Source organism: Aspergillus costaricaensis (assembly GCF_003184835.1).
Source record: "Aspergillus costaricaensis CBS 115574 unplaced genomic scaffold BO79scaffold_11, whole genome shotgun sequence".
NCBI lineage: Eukaryota > Fungi > Ascomycota > Eurotiomycetes > Eurotiales > Aspergillaceae > Aspergillus > Aspergillus costaricensis.
Window position 1 is genome coordinate 255628 of NW_020291811.1, and position 20387 is coordinate 276014.

The window sequence follows — 20387 nt, forward strand, 5'->3', positions numbered from 1 at the left end:
GTGGTAGCTACAACACAGGCTGTAGGCATAGAAATGGAACCTCCTACTACTACTACTACACACACCCACACATCATCCCATTTAATTTTACTTTTACAGCAAGAAAAATAAAACCACATTAAATCTCCAGTTCTTGAATCTACACAGTAACTTGTATCACCGACTCGCACCAACCTCGGCCCACTCCCCAAGTCCTCGGTCCGGGAAAACAGAAAGGAAAAGGAAGAAAGCAGTGGAATCACCTGCATGTAAGTATCCGCCCTAAGACGGGCATAATCCATCCGTATCGGGTAAAGCGTGAAATAATGCCGACGAAATGTTGGGGGATTGGCACTAAATTATTAACTAAGCTAAGGTTTTTTGGAACTTTGATGTTCACTCTGGGTGGATGATCCGGACTACGCGGCATCATCTATACCAGCATGGGTTATATAAGGAAGACGGGTCGTGGGGTTGGCGGGTAGGTAGGAAGGAAACTTTTATTGTGATGTTATTGTACTGAATCCTTCTTGTGAATCCTCGTGTTCAATCTTTTGGTGTCAACCATTGTGCCTGTGCCAGGGTTTATGTGGGGTATTGAATAAGTTTCTTTTTTGATAACGATCCAGAACCTGAAGGAACTTCTTTTCCCCTTCTCTTTTATTTTTTTTTTTTTAGTTTGCTGCCCACGGGTAGTGACGACATTAGCCCTTTTTTTCTTTGGCCCGTCGCTCCGTTTTCCGACTCGGTCTTTCCACGCCCATCGGTGCTTGTGCGTACCTGCGTGTTTGCTGCTTTCGGCTTCTTGCGGTTTGCCTCCAGCTTTACCTAGATTTGCCTCTTCAGGGGCGACTAGTGTTGTCGATCTTCCTACTTCTTTTTCGAAGACGAATTCTGCTTCGATTTATATCTATACTTCGCTTTTTGCTATCATCATGGCTTCGAGAATCTCGGCGCAATTGCTAGTGCCTTTGGCGAGGTCGTCCGTTCGCTGTCGGGCTGCATCCGCTCCCGTCTTCTCGGTTCTCGCCGGCCGACATGCCATCGCCACTCCTGCTCCAACGGAGCTTCAGAAACGGTATAGCTCTCATTCTCCGCTGGGGGCCACCTCGGCCAGTCCCCGGAAGAAGGTGACCATGCAGACGTTACGGAACCTCTACAAGAAGGGTGAACCAATTACGGTGCTTACGGCGCATGACTTCCCCAGTGGTCATGTCGCGGAGATGGCGGGCATGGACGTGGTCCTGGTCGGTGACAGCTTGGCTATGGTCGCCCTCGGTATGGAGGATACAAGTGAGATCCTCATGGACGAGATGTTGTTGCACTGTCGGAGTGTCGCACGTGCTGTCAAGAGTGCATTCACGGTTCGTATCCATACCATTCTGCTTGAGAGAAGGTTCATACTAACGTGCGGTTTCCTTGCAGGTCGCCGATCTCCCCATGGGATCTTATGAAGTTTCCCCCGAGCAGGCTGTTCAGTCTGCCATCCGCATCGTGAAGGAGGGTCGCGTCCAGGCTATAAAGCTCGAGGGTGGTGCTGAGATGGCTCCGTCCATCAAACGTATCACGCAAGCTGGTATCCCTGTGTGCGGTCACATCGGGCTTACGCCTCAACGTCAACATGCTCTTGGAGGATTTCGGGTTCAGGGCAAAACGACCGCCAGCGCAGTGAGGCTTCTGAAGGATGCTCTAGCTGTCCAAGAGGCTGGCGCATTCATGATGGTTCTGGAGGCGGTGCCCGCTGAGATTGCCGCCCTCATCACGAAGAAGTTGCGTGTCCCCACGATTGGCATCGGTGCTGGAAACGGATGTTCCGGACAAGTTCTGGTCCAGATCGATATGACCGGAAACTATCCCCCGGGCCGGTTCCTTCCCAAATTTGTCAAGAAGTATGGCGACGTCTGGGGAGAGGCTATTAAGGGTATCCAACAATACCGTGACGAAGTCAAGAGCCGGGCGTATCCTTCCGAAGAATACACCTACCCCATTGCGAAGGAGGAATTGGCCGAATTTGAAAAGGCCATTGAGCATTTTCACAAAGAATAAATGCTCAGGAACCCACCCTGAGTCGTAGTGTCTCATGCTGCGAGCGTTGTTTGATCCAAATTCTGAAGCAGCACATCATGCATATCATGTCCAGCAAGTCGTTTCAGTGATACCTTGGTATTTCATGTTCATGTTCATAATTCTCATACAGTGTCAAATTACCTTTGACAGTTTTGCGCACACTTGCCTTCCTAATCACATTTGTTGTTAGCTTGTTGAGATGTACCTGGTTCAGCCAAATTACCTTTAAATAGTCAAGACAACTGTTGCAATAACACACATCAACCTTTGCTCATCATTAGCCGAAAGCGGGCGTCATAGAGTAAGCAACGATAAGTTGCTCGTCAGTCTTGAAACACTGAATGTTGTAAGTAAACGAGTGGCTTAGATCCACGTATCAAGACGACCTACCCTCCATAAACCACCCACACCTTCGTCTAAGCCAGGAGCAAACACACTGTTGACATAACAGAAAACCGAGTCGGATTCCTTACAGTCCAGCTTCTTCCTGAGAAACTTTACGACTGTTTCGAACTTTTGTGAGGCACTGATTTTGAACACACGGTTCTTCAGGATGGGAGCTGAAGGCAGTGGCTGAAAGCGAACGGTAACTGGTGCACCGTTAGTCTTCTGTCAACATATGGCTTATCTTGATAAGCCGCATGGCGTCAATAGATATGGGCGCTAGCAGTGAGGGGCCAGTCTGGAGCTCGAAACAGGCTCATCATTGTAAACGAGGGAGCATTTGAAACATATTGAGGCAGTAAAGATGTAGTAGTACTGGTAGTAGTTTTACTTGCCTTTTCCCGTATCGACAGCCTCAGCGTCCGCCAATGCTTGATGGGCATCGCGGGGTAAGCTGGTTAGCACCACCGAGGCGGACATGGTCATTGGCAAATCGGCACCGTGTTTGTCGTCTGGTATAGGTGCATTTTGGGTATTCGAGGAAGAATCAGAAGATTGTTTACGATTGGCTGGTCTGTGAGCGAGTTTGGCTTGGTCGGGTTTGGGTGAGTTTTGGGCCGAGGGGCCCTGGGGTGATGGGGAATCCATGTTTGGCGGTAGGGATTAACGCTGGGTAGCGCAACTTGTGCTCGAGGTTAGTTGAGTAAATAAAGCAGCAGACAATATAGTATGAGTAGAAGCAGCGAGAGATGATAAGGAATGTGAAGAAAGAGTGTGCAGAAGATGTTGGTGTTGATGGTAAGGTTGATGCGAGTTGTTGATGTTTCCATTCCCTGGGCTAGGCGCCGATGGACACCTGAGGCAGGGGAGTGGTCCAATCAAAGTGGCAGGCACCATCATCCTTCCATCAACGCTTTCTCTACCATGGTAAGTTTGAATATGAAGAACAAAGCGATCTTCAGGGCTGCCAAGATCCAGATACCACCGGTACATTCTAAGCAAGGGTGGACTGTCAGCCACTCCAGATACTTTATCGCTTAAGAACATATGCCCCCATTCGACCAAGCAACACCTTTACTATCTTTACTATCTGTTTAGCACTACAGTGGCACAATATCACTACCCCGAAAAGCGAATTTAAGATTTTTTCGGGCAGAGTTACATCTGTCAAGCGCCAACCGAGAAAGACCCACTGCGAATTTCGACTTTAGTGCCATGAGGTAGCGATGATGCATGCATATCATCGGGCCCTTGTCTCCATTGGAACGCTCGCGTTGTCTTGACTCTTGGTCAATCTGCACTGAACAAGGCTTTCCGACGTTCATACAAATACAGTGGATGCAGAAATGGGTGTGAATCTGGAGAAACGAAGCAACACTGTTCCTGAATCAGATAACTAGCCAGTTCACTATTGAGATCAGGATTGTTCCCCGGCGTTCCGCTAGGGGACCCATTAGCGACGATCATCCAGTCCCGGCCGGCTAGATTGAATTTTGGGCATCGGGTAGGTAGCCCTGTCAATGCGTAGACAAGAGAACTATTGGTAGTCGGAGAGTGCCTTGACTGTTCATACGGGCAGAGAGTTAAATTTCGGGATCTCCAGTAACATGACAACAGAATCTTTCACTTACAGAAACTATAAATACACCGCGAACGTGACTCCGGGGCCAGCTGACTGGAACATTGATTGATACGCGCCGAATGACTGGGTGGAAGCGCTGCCAGTGACCACTTGTTACCGGTCATTACCAGCGCCCGTCACCTCATCCCCCCCGTCCCCGCTATCAGTCATACTACGTACTACCACCACCACAACCCATTCTTAAGTTCCCCTCTCTTCCCTTTCTCTCCCAATTCTCCCGCCTCAAACAACTCGCCCACTTCCTTCTGATCAAGCGACTCCGCCTCTCGTCCCAGCCTGGCTCGCTTCTTCTCTCTTTCCTCGGTCTTATTATACCCTCCTTACTGCGATCCCTCTCGCCCGCACTTTTACCGCTTCCTTTGATCTGCCCTATCTCTACCCAGAGTCGCCCCGCTCATTGCTTCCCCGCTTCGACCTTGGGGATAGTTTCGATTCCACCCACTTGTGCAATTCGCCTTTGAATCCAGATAATTCGGTGTCGACGGACTCGAGGTCTACTCTTACCTTCATACCTACCTGCTTTATCTGCAAGTCATTCAAGATGAGTAGCCCTAAGCGGAGAATTGAGACAGATGTGAGTACCCCTCGGTACCCCTCATGCCCTTGCGGCGAAAGTGGTGGCGGAAGGAGACTAACGCTCGAGATTCTTCCACTTATAGGTCATGAAGTATGCACTCGCACCGCTATTGCGCTCATACCTTATCGATGACTGACTGACGTTCTGGCAGGATGTACGCACCCTTCCCCGTATCCGGCACCGACCATATCTCCTCCAACTCGGGGAGGAATGAGAACGCGATTTCGGATATGGGACATATCAATAGCTTTCAGGGGGACTTGTGCTGATGGTTTGCATAGGTTGATGAGTGATTATGAGGTGACTCTGGTTAATGATAACAGTGAGTGCCCACAGCCTTTTGCCACCGACTTTTGGATACTGACTCTGAACTGTAGTGTATGCAGACCCGGCTTGCCCCACAATCGTTGGATACCCGACTGATATTGACTGTTCTCCTTGTTAGGCAAGAGTTCTACGTCCGTTTCAAGGGACCGGAAGAGAGTAAGATCCATACACAGTCTGACTATTGCCAACCGGACCTGCTGACATAGCCAGCACCCTTCGCCGGTGGCCACTGGAAGATCCACGTCGAACTACCCGATCAATACCCATACAAGAGCCCGAGTATCGGGTTTGTGAACCGGATTTTCCACCCGAACATCGATGAGCTGTAAGACATATTCGACAACTGTTATCTCCTCCGGCTAACACCACTGCCTAGGTCGGGTTCCGTTTGTTTGGATGTCATAAACCAAACATGGTCGCCCATGTACGATATGATCAACATCTTCGAAGTCTTCCTTCCTCAGCTCCTGCGCTACCCCAACCCTTCGGACCCTCTGAACGGTGAAGCAGCTGCCATGCTCATGCGGGAACCGAAAAGCTACGAGGCAAAGGTCAAGGGTACGTCATCACACCACTTGCAACATGCTCTCAACCAAGCTGACCTGTAATTAGAATACGTAGCCAAGTACGCCAGCAAAGAGGCCGTCGACGAAGCCGGAGAAGACACAGAGTCGGAAGACGAACTGAGCTCGGCAGGCAGTTACGAGTCCGGCGGCGAAGAGCCGGCCGGTACGATGGACGACGTCTAGTTCTGCTGTAGTTCAGTCTGTCTTAGACCATTCGCGTCTTGGTTTGGACATTTCACACCAGTATATTGCATAGGCATCGTTGTCTATTATCTGTTTTCGGTGTTATCTACTATTGCTGCTTTATCTCTTGGGTGTCAGGCGGGAAGGCGTTTCTGGCGGAGTTCTGTCGTTTCAAGGTGCAGCAATCGTCTACGACGGTCGCAAGAGAAGGTAGCTAATGGGCGATCGGATCATGTAACGTGGGGGGTGTGCAAGTGTAGGAAGTCGACCGGCTGATCCGTTTCTCTTCGACAGCAGTGTGACTTCCGCGGTGTCTGTTCTACTTTCCACCTCTCGCAGATGTTCCAACATAAAGACTGTATATCGCTAATGGAGCATTATTGTTATATTACAACCCTACTATAGTAGTCTCATAGCATAGAATAGCATATGGTCTTCTCTAAATCGTATTGTATGTTATCATATCATACAGCAATCGTTTATTTTTCAGCTGTTTAGTACTAGCAGTACTACTGTACTGGCGTCGAGCGCGATCTGCGATCTAACCCAATCAAACTAGACAACACATGAACGAACAAAGGAAATGAATGCACAATGAAAGATCTGGAGAGAAGTAGTAAGTAAAAGCCTCAGCAACAGCCTAGGCACAGAACAAGGGTATAGAATAGAAGAAGAAGAAGAAAAAGCTGAGAAGAGAAATGTAATCAACAGCGCCGATGGCAAAAGGGAGAAAAATGACAACAACATAGTTGACCCCGTCGTCGCCGGCGACCCATCGCGATGCGCGAAGAAAAGAAAAGGGGTATTAAGGGGGAGATGTGTAAAAAAAAAGAAGCAGGCAAGAGGAAACGAGTAAAAAGCAGAAAATAGGAAAAAGAAGGGGGTAACAAGAACAATCAATCAAACACGTCAAGTCAAGTCAAGTGCGATAAGTGCTGTCACGTCCGTTCCGTCACGTTCGTCCATCCATCCATCCATCCATCCACAGCCGTGTTTCATCTAGTAGCCAGCCCCCTCGATAACACACAACACCTCATGGCACCTATCACATTTGACCTGCCGTCATCCGTCACTTTTTCCCCTCATTTTGAATAGTTACAGTTAATCATGTAACCTTCAACACTCCGAACACATCCCTTTTAGCAGCACCGTCTTCATCCGTACTCGACCCCGGCCGCGACCGATTCTTGCGCGTATTTATCACCACTTCGCCCCAGTGTTTCGGCACTGTGCCGCCTGCCTTTGCAGCCGGGGAGGAGGGTTTCTTTGAGCGAGCCGGTGGCGAGTCAGTTGTTATTACTTTGACGGGTGGCGCATCGCCATCGGAGGATGAAGGAGGGGGAACGGTGCTGGGGAGGGTGGCGCGAGGTTGGAGGTGCGGTTGAGGTTGGAGGGACCAGATGTCGATGACGGAGCTGTTGCACATTATCAGTCTTGAGTTCGATATCTGCCATACTGGTGAAGAGAGGCTCACTCTGATGTTCGTTGACAGATTGCTTCGAGGGCTTCTCGTTCGCGCTTCAGATAGCTAGGGTCTGGGTGGTTGCCTTGGGCGCTTTGGTTGAGGGCACCGTAGCCGTAGCCGGGTTGGTAGATGTCTTCATCGAGGAGGCGAGAGGATTCGGGGTGGTTGGGCTGTAGGGAAGGAGATTGGTTAGTTTGGGGGTTCTAGATGATGGATGCGAAGAGGGTTGGTGGAGTCGGGCGCAAAGGGAGGGAGGAGTGTTGGCTGCGTGCGCTTGTCTTTATTTCGGCAAAGGGATATAGTATTGGACTTACATCGTGGGGTTCCCGACGATTACGTCCTAGACATGAGGCGCAGATACCCATTTGTGCTGATCAGATCGGCGGATTAGAGGTGGAGGCGCAGGAGAGATGTTCAATGACGGTAGTGGTGGTGGTGGAGGTTGGAACGGCTTGATTATAAACGGAGGTGTTGGGGTATGGTGAAAAAAGAGCAAGGCGAATGAATGACTGGAATGAGCGTCTGGATGTTGAATTGGATAGTAGAAACGCGCCGGGCGGTGGTGCTCAAGCGAAGATGATTTGCGAGGGTGGAATGCGTGGTTGGTTGGTTAGGTGATTGAGATCTTGGGTGACTTGAAGGGAGTGACGGTTTGGATAATTCGGTGGGTTGGGAGTGGCCCGTGCGAGCCGATGTCATCGGAATCGGGTAGATGTAGTATGAGTGCCTTGATTGTCGGCCATTGGAAGTCACTGGAGGTTCTTTATCAGCCAACTTGAACTTCTAAATAGTTACAATGGTCTCAAGTGTTGGATTTATGCTCCGTTGAATGTCACGCCAGGAAGTGCTGTGGTTACTAGAGGGTTATACAGTCACATGCCTGGTGGAACAATCATGCCGTCGTATGATCTTTGACATTCAGAGGCGACAGCTTATACTAGGTATCCTAGATCAATAATCATTACTTAGCAGTTGGAGATAATGATATACAACTGGTTACTGGTCGCATGCATTCATGTGCGCCTCTAACCCGGGACTTTTGACCATAAACACCAGAAAGCGGATTGCATTGTTCGCATGCAGTTTCTCAGAAAAAAAAGAGCACATGTATAATATACTCATGTTGTCAGACCAATCCTATCGTAACATATAACATACCCTTGTAGATAAAAAGCAAAATGGAATAAAGCATGAAGTCCATATCAATCCACTCTACTCCATACTCCTAGCCATAGACCCATCAATCCTCCGAACGCGTGGCCGCACCACACCCGCCCGTGGAAATAACCACTCACCAACATCCGCCGACATTTTTCACTCCACACCATCAACCCTCAACTGTCACCATCACTCTCCTCTACCAAACCCAATCCCATATACAAAAGCACTGCCGACAGACATGTTCGACCTCCCCAGCGCAAAGCGGTACATCCATCCCACTACACCCTCCCACCAATCTCAATCCCAATCCCAACTTCAATCTCACTAACCAACCCCCAACAACAGCGTCCGTCGCGAAGACCTCCTAACCCGAACATCCACCTCACCCTCACCCTCCCCACCCCCGGAATCCTCCCTGACAGACGTGCACCAACGTCTCGGCGCCCTCCTAAACATCGACTCTCTTCTCGCGCCCCCATCCGACGACAATCCAACAACACAATCCACCACGTCCAACCCAGCCGAAGACGAAGACGAAGAACAAGAATTCGAATTCCGACTGTTCAGCGCCCCCGCCAAATCCTCATCCAAAAGCGAAGACCAAGCATCAGCAGCTGCCGAATCATCTAGCACAACTCAAGCCCAGAAACTACGTATTCGGGTACGTTCGCCGACACCCGGCGCCGTGGGCGTGGAAGATGGACGCTTTGTGAATCCGTTTCGGGGATGGGGGTATTATTTCTCTGCGCCGGGGATGATGGCCGGGGAGAAGGAGAAGGAGCAGGAGGAGGAAGAGAGGTTGAGGGAGAAGAGGAGACAGTTTGAGGATGTGGCTGTTTCGGGGGTGCAGGTTGTGGGGTTTTCGGGGGTTTCGTGGGTGAGTTATTCTATTCTTTATAAATGTTCTTGGTTGGTTTTTCATGGGGGTGGGCTTCGCTGACTTGGTTACTTTATCTAGCCTGGGTGCCATTTTCCCTGGAGGGTTGTTACGTTGAAGAGTGAGAAGAAGGGTAAGGGCGCGGCGGTGACGTGCGCGAAGGACCCCGCGGAACGGGCACCGACGTCGTTGAAGAAGCCTGGCAAGAAGCGCCGGATTCAGTTGCGGAAGCGGGTTTCGGCTGCGGAGGAGAGGAAGAAGAAAGAGGAGGAGAAGAAGTTGTTGGAGGCGGAGAAGCGGAATCGGAAGAATCGTGAGAAGAAGATTAAGCGCAGGCAGAAGGCGAGAGAGGAGAAGGCGGCTAAGGCTGCTGCTGCTGGTGCTGGTGGTGAGGTTCCGGCTGGTCAGATGGATGTGGATGTGTCTTCGGATGAGGGTAGTGATTGAGGGAGTTGGTTATCTTATTGAGTGTATGTATGTTCTTCTAGCTCAGTTTCGGCTTATGATACCCAGGTTGATATCGAATCATCGATTTGATTAATCAGATTTTTCTAGTTTTTACGAAATACACTGCGAGTCAACTAAGATCTTGCTTGACGCGAACAGACTGAATTATTAGACTATGCGAATACGCATGGCTATTGAAAGCAGTACAGGGTATATGAAAAAAAAGGTGGATATCAACAAGAGAAGAACAACAACAACAAAATGAAATCAGCGCAGTCTATGCTGGGGTATGAGAAGATGATGCAAAGTGTAGGAAAATGATGCCACGGGCGAAGGAGTGGATGATGCATGCAGTGAGAGCTGCATCAGCTTGAAGCCTAAGGGCAATTATTTGGTTTCTTTGTCTGCGCATGGTCAGTCAGCCAGTCATTCTTCGTTACATTTGACGACGGGGGGCTGTGTCCTCGACTTACCAGCTGCGTCTCCAGCAGTCTCGGCGGGCTTAGCAGCGGCATCAGATGCACCGGCAGCGGCTTCCGCATGGGTTTCCGTCTCAGGCTTTGCCTCGCCAGCCGGGGACTCCGTCACCTCGAGAGTCGGGGGAGCGGCGGAAACACCACCTTCGGTCTGAGCCTGCTCAGCGGGCTTGTCGGCGGCTGCATTATGACATGGTCAGTAAGTGGTCGCGGCGAATGTTATGAGAGTCGCAGAACGTACCAGGAGTGTTCTCAGCAGGAGCAGCAGCGCCTTCGGGGTTCTCCTCGGCAGTCTTCTTCTTCTTGAAGATAGCCTTGAGCTTGTTCTTGATGTTCTTGAGGAAGGCTGGGATACGAGGTCAGTGAGAAGTCCATACGCGCGTATGCAAGACGATCTGCGGGGTTTCACTCACCAGGCATGTTGGCTGTTGGAGGGGTAGTAAGAGTAGTAGATAAGGAGGGGAAGTTCGGTATACTCGAGAGATGATGAAAGGATCAACAACCACAACGGTGAGATGTAGCAGGAAAGTGTAGTATAGAGAACAAAGAAAAGTTCAAAACACAGAGGACAAGGACAAGAAAGAAATAAAAAAAAAGAAGACTTCGTATGGCGTAGTTATGTGTCCTCCACGTGACGGGGGGCACGGTCCTGATGTTGATCGCCAGCGCCCTTAATCTGTTCTGCTCTTCGATGCCTCCTATTCTTTTCGCTTCAGGGACCCTTTTTCCTACTAGCTACCGAGTAACATCCTGCCTCATCTCCCACCCCCCCTCTTTCATGTCCCCGCCGACCACTGCTGCTGATCCACTGGCGCCGTCATCTAAAGGTTTACCTATTAGTCATGACAACTTAACTAGTTCTCTCGCTAGCTAACCCCTGGGTCTATCCAAACAACGACTCTATCTAAGGAGTTAATATACGAGGGATGGGCAAGTGCATCGGCACCCCGCCGCGTTAGTAACCCTCGGTTCGCGCATCTATTGCCAACAGAGCAGTTGATCCCGGCTCGACTATCCTGTTCTTGCAGTGGTGGTGGCTGCTGCTGCTGCTCAAGAATAGCAACTTAGCAACTTGAATTATGGAGACCATCGTACTTTCTGTCCAAGCGCCAGGGGGTGGTGCATGAAGAAGTGCGAGTCAGGAGTAGACTGTGACTGACTGACTGTATCTTCTGCTTCCCTTCCTCCTGGAAGCGACTTTTTTTTCCTTTTCCCCCCTCATGGCCCTTCTTTTCAGGGGCAACCCTTATCGTGAGACTGACCAAGCGCTGTCAATAAAACCCCGACAGAGAAAATGTACGAGGATCTAGTAGTCCATCACGGGCCCCACTTTTACTTTCGCGAACAATCCTTATTCTGCGCTTATTTGGGACTATTAGATGAATTGGGTTGCCGTGAGTGGAGACCTTGTATATAGGGCACGGAAATTGCCCTACTTCAGGTCAATGGACTCACATCGCCGTGGTGGTTTTTTTGTTCTGAGGGTTGGAAATTTCTGGTGCACTCTATCTTAGAAGGTCCGGTTGACTCCGTCAAATCTTTGTATATTGTTAGTTTGTTTCATCTCTGCATGCACGATGCGCCCGTTAGCCAGTGACAATCTTGGCGGCGCACCGTTTGCCAGTCCATACCCTCAGACTTTTGTTCAACAGTCGGCCGACATGGTGTGTGCAGCACTCGTTAAGGCTATAATCCTGACTTTCAGCTGTATCTAATATTCCAGGTCACGTCCATTGGTGCTTCATTCATGCTTGCAGTCGATGTCCAGTGACGAATGAGTGGTTGTCTACTCCGTACTGGGTGACATGACTGACGAGGCCAGACTTAGAATGATAGGTCGAGTGCAAAAATAGGACTTGCCTGTTTGCCTTAAGTGATTGTGAGATTCAGACCTGTTCATCGGATCAGGGGGGAAGGAAAGGAACTAGACCAAGCGTCTGTTCAAGTCTGATCCATCGTAAATACGACCGGGTCTGAAGAGCCATGGTTAAGAAACCCGCGAAAGTCGAAGATAGCTCACATCAAGGTTCAGCAATAACCGTGGAAGGGCAAGTGTCCGACCGCCCCATTCTCAGTGCCCTGGGATTCGTCGAGAGCTTCAGTCTGCCGAAAGTTACGAAGGGGAGACGAGCCGTCATGGTGGATTTGGATAAGCTTGGAAGCGGCAAATGATCGGTCGCGTTATCGCCCGCTCTTTATCGGAGCGCCGCCCGAATTACCGCCGCTCCGCCAAGTTGCGTTGCACACCAACCTAAACCCAACCCAACCCACCGGTCCACCGCTGTATATCCGACCAGAATATTGGTGGTACAGGTATGCGTGTTGATCAATCCAGAACAGCGGCTTCGAATGGACCTCAAGGAGAGCCGGTGTCCGAACAGACGCCCCTCCTTAGGGATCACTCGCCGAATGAACCAGTGCCTTCGGGAGACTCCGAGGTCCCCTTGGCCGATGAACCCAGCTCGAAAGAGCTCATCCTCGTCCTGGGAAGTATCTGGATAGGAGTCTTCCTGGCTGCCTTGGGTATGACCTGTCCTACTACAGGTGCCTCATCCGCTGGAGCTGACCGTGTTAGACACTACAATTGTCGCTACTCTCACTGCTCCCATCTCATCTTCCTTCCAGTCCTTCACTTTACTGTCCTGGCTCGCAACCTCTTACCTGATATCTAATGCTGCCTTTCAACCGCTGAGTGGACGTCTTACTGATATCTTCTCTCGGCGCACTGGGCTGGTCTTTTCGAATATCTTCTTCGCAGCCGGGAACTTAATCTGTGGTCTCGCGAAAACTGAGGGGACTATTGTGCTGGGGCGCGTCATCGCCGGTATCGGTGGCGGCGGGCTGACTGCGATTTCGACCTTTGTCACCTCCGACTTGGTGCCCTTACGGAAACGTGGGGTTTGGCAGGGGATTGGTAACATCTGCTATGGAGCCGGAAGTGGACTGGGTGGTGTGTTTGGAGGATGGATCAATGACACTCTGGGATGGCGATGGGCCTTCCTGATCCAGGTACCTTTCGTCGTGGTGTCCGGCATCCTCGTAGCGGCCACAGTTCGAGTGCCGGTCAAGGCCACTGACAACGCCAAATTGAAACGGGTGGACTTCCTCGGAGCTCTCACTCTGGTTGCCAGTCTCGTTCTGCTCCTGCTGGGGTTGAACACTGGAGGCAACCAGGTGCCGTGGACTCACCCTCTGATCCTTGTCTCATTGCCGCTCTCCGCGGTATTCTTTGGCCTCTTCATCTACGTTGAGGCCAACATCGCGTCCGAACCGGTCATTCCTGTCCGGTTGCTACTGGATCGCACAGTATTTTCAGCCTGTCTGACTAACTGGTTCAGCACGATGGCGGTCTTTGGACTTTTGTTCTACCTGCCGTTGTTCTTCCAGGTCCAAGGCTTGTCCGCCACAAGTGCGGGTGTGAGACTGATCCCCCAAGCCATTGGAACCTCTCTCGGCTCACTGGGATCGGGGATTCTGATGCGGTCGACCGGGCGATACAAGATCTTCAGCTATGTGTCCATGACTTTGATGGTCCTCTCCAATGTGCTGATCTGCACGCTGTCACTCACGACCCCGTCCTGGCTACCCTTCATCTACTTCTTCCTGATGGGTACTGCCTATGGGAGCATGCTGACCATTACGTTGGTGGCACTCATCTCTGCTGTAGACCATGAGCACCATGCAGTCATCACATCCGCATCATACGCATTCCGCAGCACGGGGAGCACCATTGGCATCACCGTTGCCTCTGCCGTGTTCCAGAACATCCTCAAAACCGGACTATGGTCTCGGTTCGGAGATCGCGAGCATGCTGGCGAGCTGATTGGTCGAATCCGCGATAGCCTCGAGGAGATTAGGAAACTCCCTGCAGACTGGATCCCAGGGGTGTTGGATTCATACATGGACTCATTGCGCGCCGTGTTTCTGACGTTGCTGGGACTCAGCGTACTGGGGGCGATAGTCAGTATGGGAATGCGCGAGCACAAGCTGCATTCGAACTTGGCGCGGAGAGAAGAATAGAAGAAAAGAACGGCGATTGATTGTGGGCGATATGTAAAATTGGAGACAGCGTAAGAAATAGAGAACATACTACTACTTGTACCGACCATTCCTACCGAACAGAACAGTAATAGCGACATCATCATCGGGTCAAGGCTGCAGGGTCCACCGCCCACCCGCCAATAAGCGCCGGTCTCTTCCGCAGACGAACCAGGAGTTCCTCTCCAGCGCAGCCTCTGGATCTTCCATTAGTTGAAAGACGAAACATATTCCTCTCCACTGAGGTAGCAGTGGCACGACTCTCCTCCTCCTTTCTCTCTCGCTTCTTTTTTCCCTCTCCTCTAAGTTTCCCCCGTCTCTCCTTAATCTCCTCTATTCCGATCATCCCCGAATCTCCTTAGAATCGATACTTGGACGATAACCTGGGTGGCGTTGAAAGTTGCACTGCAGACGTGGCGACGGCAGACATCTTGGATACTTTGACGCCCAAGCTCCGTTGCTAACTGGATTTCATTAACAACTGAACTAATTAATTCGCCCTGCAAGTCCCGCTGTTGCTTCAAACCCGGCACACCGCTTCCTCCCTAGCCTGTCCGATCAGCCCACCCGTCAGTCAACACGTACTGCTTCCAGATCCGCAGTGCGGTCCGGTTCCTGCCCTCGTCTTGCTGTGCATGGCTTGGGCTTTCTAATTACTGGTCTGGCCTGGAGGGTGAAAGCGACAGAGAGAGCTTTACATTGGGTTGCAATTGATCGACCGCTAGCCCCGGCTGGCCGACTTATATTCATACAATCGTCACCAGCTTGGATTTACTTTTTCTGTTGCAGGGCATTTCCTTCGCCGTTCTTGCGCACTGGCTGCGATTTCTTCCTTTCGACGGTACACCAAAAGACTAATCCGGGGTTTGCTGGCTGCACAATCCCTGCAGGCGACAGGTTCTGGGCGCTCTCCCTTTCCTCTCCAACGAATCGAATCGTGACGTGACTGGACTATATTACCGCGGGATCTGCGTCTTAGATCGTTCTCTTACGACATATTTCTTCTTCCGTTCTTTCCTCACTGTGATGGCTGTCGGTTTTGGCGCAAGTTTCCCCTCGACCTCGACTGGTGTCGCAACGGTGGTTTCAAAGGGTGTCTGGTCGTCGGAAATGGAGGTCACTACAGAAATGGGAGGAAAGTTGACGGAAAATACCACTACGACCCCCATGCAAATAGATAATCAAATACAAGAAGCCCCGGGCTCTTCTCCTCCTCGTCGGAAACGCTTACTCCTCTCCACCGAGAGTGCTTTTGTCGACAACATACTTCCATCGCTGGTTCAGAATCCCGATATCGAAATACGATTGATCACGGACGAACCCTCCGCCCTTCTGTCGGGCGCAAGCAAGGTTCCTCATTATATGGACACGGTGGATAGTCAAACATTCGAAAAGAAGACTGGGGCTCGGAAATGGCTCAAGGCCAAGGCGGCGGAATTGTGCGAGTGGGCTGATATGCTGCTGGTTGCGCCGATAGATGCTGGAGCGTTGGGGTCGATGCTATATGGGCTGACCAACACGTTGACGTTGGCGCTCCTGCGGGGTTGGATCTCGTCGAAGCCGGTGGTGCTGATCCCTGGAATGACAGTTTCAGAATGGCACCATCCTTTGAGTAAAAGGCAACTCCGAGAGGTGGCAGAGTTCTGGCCATGGATAAGTGTGGTGTCACCGGTGCTGTGGGAATCGGTCAGTCCGGAGGAGCTGGTTCAGTTACCATGGGAAGGCTTAAAAGAACTACATGAAGTTCTCGAACGAACTTTGGGTCTATCGTTCTCTCAGGTCTCCACCAAGCCTGGTCAGCTTACAGATTCTACATACCCGACCGGCATTTCGGAGCAGATGCCTGGTGATGCGGCGTCCACGATATCGCGACACCTCCTGCATCGAAGCAATAAAACGGAAAGTGGCCCGCGCTCACTACCCATGGAGCTATGGCTCAATATCTTCGAAGACCAATTACACGACTGGGAAATCGCAAAAGCAGTCGGTATTCCAACCAATCTGCCCGTGCCGAAGGAATGGCAGAATCACCTGTTAAAGATGTCGACCCCGGCTTCCTTGGAATACACCATTCTCAGAGGATCCTTCGCCGCAATCAAAAAGCGCATTGACAGCCTGCCGCGATGGAAGCCCCTCTCCGACCTGGTATGCCACCTCATCTTCAAGTTCTCTCGAACCGATATCCTCTCCTACCTCACCGAAAACCATCTCGATTTACTCTGGACCACCTCCCGACTCACCAACCTGCCATACCGCGCATCCGCCATCTACGGAAACCCCAACATCCTCACATGGTGGCGCGATGCCCCCGCCCTCCCCAACAAAGAATACATCGCCGACGCAATGGACGGAGCCTCCCGCGCCGGCTTTGTCAACGTCCTAGAATGGTGGCGAACCTCCGGCCTTGAACTTCGGTATACCGAGCGCGCCCTTGAAGCCGCCAGTGCCGAAGGCCGAGTAGCCGTCCTCGCCTGGTGGAAAGCCGCCTCGGCCAACGCACCCCCTTCCAACCCCATCCCCCTCAAAGTCGGCAAATCCGTCCTCCTTGCTGCCCAATCCGGCCGTACCGCTTCCCTAGCCTGGTGGGACGCCTCTGGCATTCCCTACACCCATGGTGAATCCGTTGCCCGCATCGCCAGCACACACGGCCACGTCCACGTCCTCGACTTCTGGTACCGTCTGAAAGGCGCCAAGATGATCTTCGACAGCCAAGTTCTCGTCGGACCTACGAAGAATGGCCACGACAACGTTCTGGAATGGTGGCGTCGCAGCGGACTCCGCGTCGAGTTCAAAACCTGCGATATTGAAGAAGCTCTCGAAGACGCGGACCCGGTCTCCGGTGCTGAAGAGCGTGTCCGCAAATGGTGGGCTCGGAACGGGCTTAACCTGGGTGTTGGAACGAGTGAGTGGATGAAGACGAAAGTGTTGTGATTGATAAGGTTTAATTGCTCTTATTACTTGTTAAGATACCTCTTTCTTTGTTTCCCGTTTCGCCTTATTCCTTCTTGTCTATTCACACCAACATGATCGAAAGTTACTTCTAATACCCCGTTATTATCTTCGTTTCTTCTCCGCTGGCGTCATTTCTACCATTCCATCGTCCTTCTGTTCATACCTATTTTTCTTCTATTTCTTTGCATGGAGGGCCTGGGCTGGTATATATTATCGCATTGCATGCATGCTATCGTGCATGGGGGAAGAATATGAACTCGGTATTTAGCGTTGGTTTGATCGTTGTACCTTTTTGTAGGTTAGGGTAAAAGGCAACTCTTTTATTTTACTTTCAATGTTTCGTTCAAGTAGTACGAGAATTTGGGTCTGTAAAATGGAGATTCCATTACACGTCTCACGATAATGTGGCCAAATGTCTGTTGAAATATAGATATGTGGAAAGTATAGAATCATTGGTTTGTGAGAGGGAACCGAAAATAATACATACTAGTTGATAACCTATGAAAACCATAGTACTACTCATGGTTAATGAACTATATATACCCGTTAGTAACTATTTACAATCGTAATTTACTTTCATCATATTGGATAAACTACTATATATTTCACGTTACCATTCACGAACAACCCCGCGAAGCCCCTTTGAGTAATAAGTAGTAGTAGTAGTAGTTGTAGTTGTTGTTGTTGTTGTTGTTGTATTGTACCGTGACATTAATTCAACCATTTTCGTTCTTATTGTGTGGTTTGCTTCGACTTTCATAAGATGTATATAAGTATACCTTGGATATGAAAGCACTAGTAAGCGCTCACCTATCTAGTATGTAGTGTAGCTGGGTATACCTTTTATACGAATCTACTGGAGGTTCTCCAGACCCCTTACCTAACTGAATTCTTTCGGTGACATTGGTATAGCAGAATCAATCATAGGGTGCTACTTCATACAAAAAACTCATTCTAACAACTACCCCGTGCGCCTCATGCCATGCGGACACCAGCCGGACAAAGGTCAATGAAGAAAAGGGAAATGGAGTGACGTCAAATGTTTAGGCCGTCCTTGCGGAGTTCATACTTCTTTCTCTTGTCGTAAATGAAATGTGCAGGCCGTTTCAGAATGGATTGTGTGCTTGAGTTGGGTTGATGTGATATCAAGTGATGCGATAAAAGGCGGGGTAGGGAGGTGTTCGTCTAAACTTCTCTCCTGCTGGGGTATTAGGCGTAGATCTAGTTATTTAGTAGGAGACAAACCTACCAGGTAGGTTCATGCTTCTCAATTCCAGGAGTGCGAATGGCGTTGCGGTCGCCAAATGGATTGTCCTCATCATCGTCGTCTTCCGTCTCTGACTCGCTGTCATTGTAGACTTTCCTTGATGAGGATGGTACAGATATGCTCAAGGGGCGAGGGGGACGAGGTGGCTTCGGGGGGTTGACAACCAGCCCTGCGAATGAGTCGGGCAGGTCGTCGCGGTCAGGGGTCCATCCCGTCTCCAGGACATCCTGGTCGCTGTCACTGTCGTAGTCTACACTCTTGTCTAAGACTTCGAATGCCATAAGTGAGGTGACTAGCTCCTCGTTTGCGTGAATCAAACTACCCAGAAACTCCTCGCTTTCCACGTGCTGGATGTATCGCAGAATTTGGCGCCGTAATGTTTTGCAAGTCTCAAACCGGTTGAGGACTTCGGCATCTTCGCTGACCCGGTGCGTTTCGCGGTTGACTAGCTTGAGGGCGTTGAGAAGGTTGGTGCTGGCGACGGAGGCTGATGCGAGGGTCTGTAGAATTTCCGGCTTCTCTTTCTCGAGGTTGAAAGACCTGCTTAGCGTCTTCTTCTCCTTCTTTTCCTTCCTGAAAGATGAGAGGGACGATTTGCTGGATGTGTGCTTGTGCTTGGGGCCACTGAGAACTGTAGCAGGTCCATTCCCGGCTGACACGGACACCGTATGGCCCATCGTAGGTTCGTCTGATTGCCCCGCATCTCGCAAGATTTTGGCTTTTGCCTGAGTAGCCGGCTGCTTACGCTTTGGTAGTTGTCTGTAAAGACCTGTAACCCGCTCCATGCCGGGAGTGTTCTTGTATGAGGCAGCCCATTGCCCGAAAAGCTGTTTGCATTTCTCTTTCACCAAGGGATCGGAAACCGGGTCGGTCGCAGCGATTCGTAGTCGTTCCAGTAAGGGCTCATCTGCAAATTCCCGCAGAAAGCGGTCGCCGGTGTTCTGGATTAGGAAGTCGAGGATTGTAAGGGCTCGCAATTGGCGGTGAAGATTGCCATACTTGCTGGGAGGGCGTTAGAGCGCTGTCGAGCAGAGGGAGTGAATACACTGACAGTTTCTTACGCAAAGCGCGACTCGCTTCCGTAGGACCACTGGCCTGGATGCGAATGGCCTCGATAAGATCCACGATTCCACTGGAATCTTCCACCTCATATTGTTCGCTGGTGAGGACCTCGATCTGGACCGTCACAGCCGAATACGGCTTCTATAAATGAGTACATGTATTAGTCCGTGAACAAGGGAGTGATGGAACCACATTCATGTCTGTGAGTTTGCAGATAGATGTGAGTGTTGTGTAATTGACACTGTTCTCAATGCCAATTGGGCTAGGCCGCGGGAAGTTGCCAAATAGACTTACCGAGGAGTGAAACATGGTGAAAGCACCGGACGAGGAAGTGTATAGAGTCGATATTCAATGACGACGACAGATAAAGACAGCCCCGCAAGTATTCAGATATGTGAAGACAATGTTTGGAACTCTCACATGCGTATCGAATTGTCACCAATACATACAGGAGGATCGACCCAGTTAAGGAGAGGTGGGTCGCGAGACGAGACGCAGTGGATTGAACCCCCTTTGTCCTCTTGGTCCTCACAATTATATGCCGCCGACAAGCAAGAGAGTGAGCCCACAATGGTCTTACCCAACAGGGACCCTTCCCGGTGCCTAGAGAGATAGATATCTATCCAGCGCGCAGCGGGGATGAAGCAGAACGGTGACGTGTTAGGCCAACTGGATAGCCGCTGTGCTGCCTTGGCGGGGGGTACAGAAGGACCTGGTGCACTAACAGTAGTAGCTTTGCATTGGCAGACTACTCGGCAGTGAATTGATCTCGCAGACCAGCAGCGTTGGAGCCGTTTGAGCTGCAGCAACTGCAAGAGACGAAGGATTGGACCGGCGCCTCCAACGTCATGCGGTGTTGATTCCATCCCGATCTCGTGACTGCCCCTCTTGCCCGTCCCAATTGGGACAAGTGCGGG

At 50.7% G+C, this 20387-nt stretch overlaps 9 protein-coding genes across 9 annotated transcripts; 5 read left to right on the top strand and 4 right to left on the bottom strand.

Annotated features, from left to right (window-relative positions):
* The first annotated feature begins 476 nt into the window (after window positions 1-476).
* BO79DRAFT_208427 (3-methyl-2-oxobutanoate hydroxymethyltransferase ECM31) lies at window positions 477-2262 on the top strand. The gene is made up of 2 exons (XM_025682393.1): window positions 477-1343; window positions 1405-2262. Exons 1-2 carry the CDS (start codon window positions 915-917, stop codon window positions 2023-2025), a joined length of 1050 nt encoding a protein of 349 aa, XP_025540980.1. The 5' UTR covers window positions 477-914; the 3' UTR covers window positions 2026-2262.
* Window positions 2263-2323: 61 nt separating this feature from the next.
* BO79DRAFT_227092 (ubiquitin-like protein ATG12) lies at window positions 2324-3078 on the bottom strand (the record flags this gene model as incomplete). Its single annotated transcript, XM_025683851.1, has 3 exons — window positions 2324-2383; window positions 2437-2636; window positions 2826-3078. 3 exons carry the CDS (start codon window positions 3076-3078, stop codon window positions 2324-2326), a joined length of 513 nt encoding a protein of 170 aa, XP_025540981.1.
* A 1535-nt stretch (window positions 3079-4613) lies between these two features.
* Window positions 4614-5725, top strand: BO79DRAFT_216320 (E2 ubiquitin-conjugating protein UBC8; the record flags this gene model as incomplete). The annotated part of the gene is made up of 8 exons (XM_025683311.1): window positions 4614-4646; window positions 4732-4739; window positions 4931-4971; window position 5027; window positions 5095-5132; window positions 5187-5301; window positions 5353-5534; window positions 5589-5725. 8 exons carry the CDS (start codon window positions 4614-4616, stop codon window positions 5723-5725), a joined length of 555 nt encoding a protein of 184 aa, XP_025540982.1.
* Window positions 5726-6830: 1105 nt separating this feature from the next.
* Window positions 6831-7555, bottom strand: BO79DRAFT_216321 (LAMTOR1/MEH1 family protein; the record flags this gene model as incomplete). The annotated part of the gene is made up of 3 exons (XM_025683312.1): window positions 6831-7140; window positions 7200-7360; window positions 7505-7555. The coding sequence occupies 3 exons, from the start codon at window positions 7553-7555 to the stop codon at window positions 6831-6833; spliced, it is 522 nt and encodes a 173-aa protein (XP_025540983.1).
* A 1002-nt stretch (window positions 7556-8557) lies between these two features.
* Window positions 8558-9740, top strand: BO79DRAFT_208431 (DUF2011 domain-containing protein). The gene is made up of 3 exons (XM_025682394.1): window positions 8558-8615; window positions 8697-9228; window positions 9310-9740. The coding sequence occupies exons 1-3, from the start codon at window positions 8590-8592 to the stop codon at window positions 9673-9675; spliced, it is 924 nt and encodes a 307-aa protein (XP_025540984.1). The 5' UTR covers window positions 8558-8589; the 3' UTR covers window positions 9676-9740.
* A 186-nt stretch (window positions 9741-9926) lies between these two features.
* On the bottom strand, window positions 9927-10743 carry BO79DRAFT_208432 (uncharacterized protein). Its single transcript, XM_025682395.1, has 4 exons — window positions 10565-10743; window positions 10393-10497; window positions 10149-10331; window positions 9927-10079 (listed from the first exon to the last, which is right to left on the bottom strand). Exons 1-4 carry the CDS (start codon window positions 10569-10571, stop codon window positions 10063-10065), a joined length of 312 nt encoding a protein of 103 aa, XP_025540985.1. The 5' UTR covers window positions 10572-10743; the 3' UTR covers window positions 9927-10062.
* Window positions 10744-12417: 1674 nt separating this feature from the next.
* On the top strand, window positions 12418-14221 carry BO79DRAFT_170762 (MDR family MFS transporter). The gene is made up of 2 exons (XM_025679542.1): window positions 12418-12674; window positions 12727-14221. Exons 1-2 carry the CDS (start codon window positions 12467-12469, stop codon window positions 14169-14171), a joined length of 1653 nt encoding a protein of 550 aa, XP_025540986.1. The 5' UTR covers window positions 12418-12466; the 3' UTR covers window positions 14172-14221.
* Window positions 14222-14893: 672 nt separating this feature from the next.
* On the top strand, window positions 14894-17446 carry BO79DRAFT_6937 (uncharacterized protein). The gene has a single exon (XM_025689621.1). The coding sequence runs from the start codon at window positions 15216-15218 to the stop codon at window positions 17118-17120; it is 1905 nt and encodes a 634-aa protein (XP_025540987.1). The 5' UTR covers window positions 14894-15215; the 3' UTR covers window positions 17121-17446.
* Window positions 17447-18025: 579 nt separating this feature from the next.
* BO79DRAFT_208435 (LSB5 family protein) lies at window positions 18026-20255 on the bottom strand. The gene is made up of 4 exons (XM_025682396.1): window positions 19765-20255; window positions 19460-19611; window positions 18391-19410; window positions 18026-18339 (listed from the first exon to the last, which is right to left on the bottom strand). The coding sequence occupies exons 1-4, from the start codon at window positions 19777-19779 to the stop codon at window positions 18327-18329; spliced, it is 1200 nt and encodes a 399-aa protein (XP_025540988.1). The 5' UTR covers window positions 19780-20255; the 3' UTR covers window positions 18026-18326.
* Between the last annotated feature and the right edge of the window lie 132 nt (window positions 20256-20387).

Coding starts and splice junctions, on each gene's coding strand:
- BO79DRAFT_208432 (XM_025682395.1), bottom strand. Junction 10,332..10,392: donor TCCTGCTGAGAACACTCCTG/GTACGTTCTGCG, acceptor GTCATAATGCAG/CCGCCGACAAGCCCGCTGAG.
- BO79DRAFT_208431 (XM_025682394.1), top strand. CDS start 8,590: ATGTTCGACCTCCCCAGCGCAAAGCG. Junction 8,616..8,696: donor GACCTCCCCAGCGCAAAGCG/GTACATCCATCC, acceptor CCCCAACAACAG/CGTCCGTCGCGAAGACCTCC. Junction 9,229..9,309: donor GGTTTTCGGGGGTTTCGTGG/GTGAGTTATTCT, acceptor TACTTTATCTAG/CCTGGGTGCCATTTTCCCTG.
- BO79DRAFT_6937 (XM_025689621.1), top strand. CDS start 15,216: ATGGCTGTCGGTTTTGGCGCAAGTTTCCCCTCGACCTCGACTGGTGTC.
- BO79DRAFT_208435 (XM_025682396.1), bottom strand. Junction 19,411..19,459: donor CGCGCTTTGCGTAAGAAACT/GTCAGTGTATTC, acceptor ACGCCCTCCCAG/CAAGTATGGCAATCTTCACC.
- BO79DRAFT_208427 (XM_025682393.1), top strand. CDS start 915: ATGGCTTCGAGAATCTCGGCGCAATTGCTAGTGCCTTTGGCGAGGTCG. Junction 1,344..1,404: donor CTGTCAAGAGTGCATTCACG/GTTCGTATCCAT, acceptor GTTTCCTTGCAG/GTCGCCGATCTCCCCATGGG.
- BO79DRAFT_170762 (XM_025679542.1), top strand. CDS start 12,467: ATGCGTGTTGATCAATCCAGAACAGCGGCTTCGAATGGACCTCAAGGA. Junction 12,675..12,726: donor AGTCTTCCTGGCTGCCTTGG/GTATGACCTGTC, acceptor TGACCGTGTTAG/ACACTACAATTGTCGCTACT.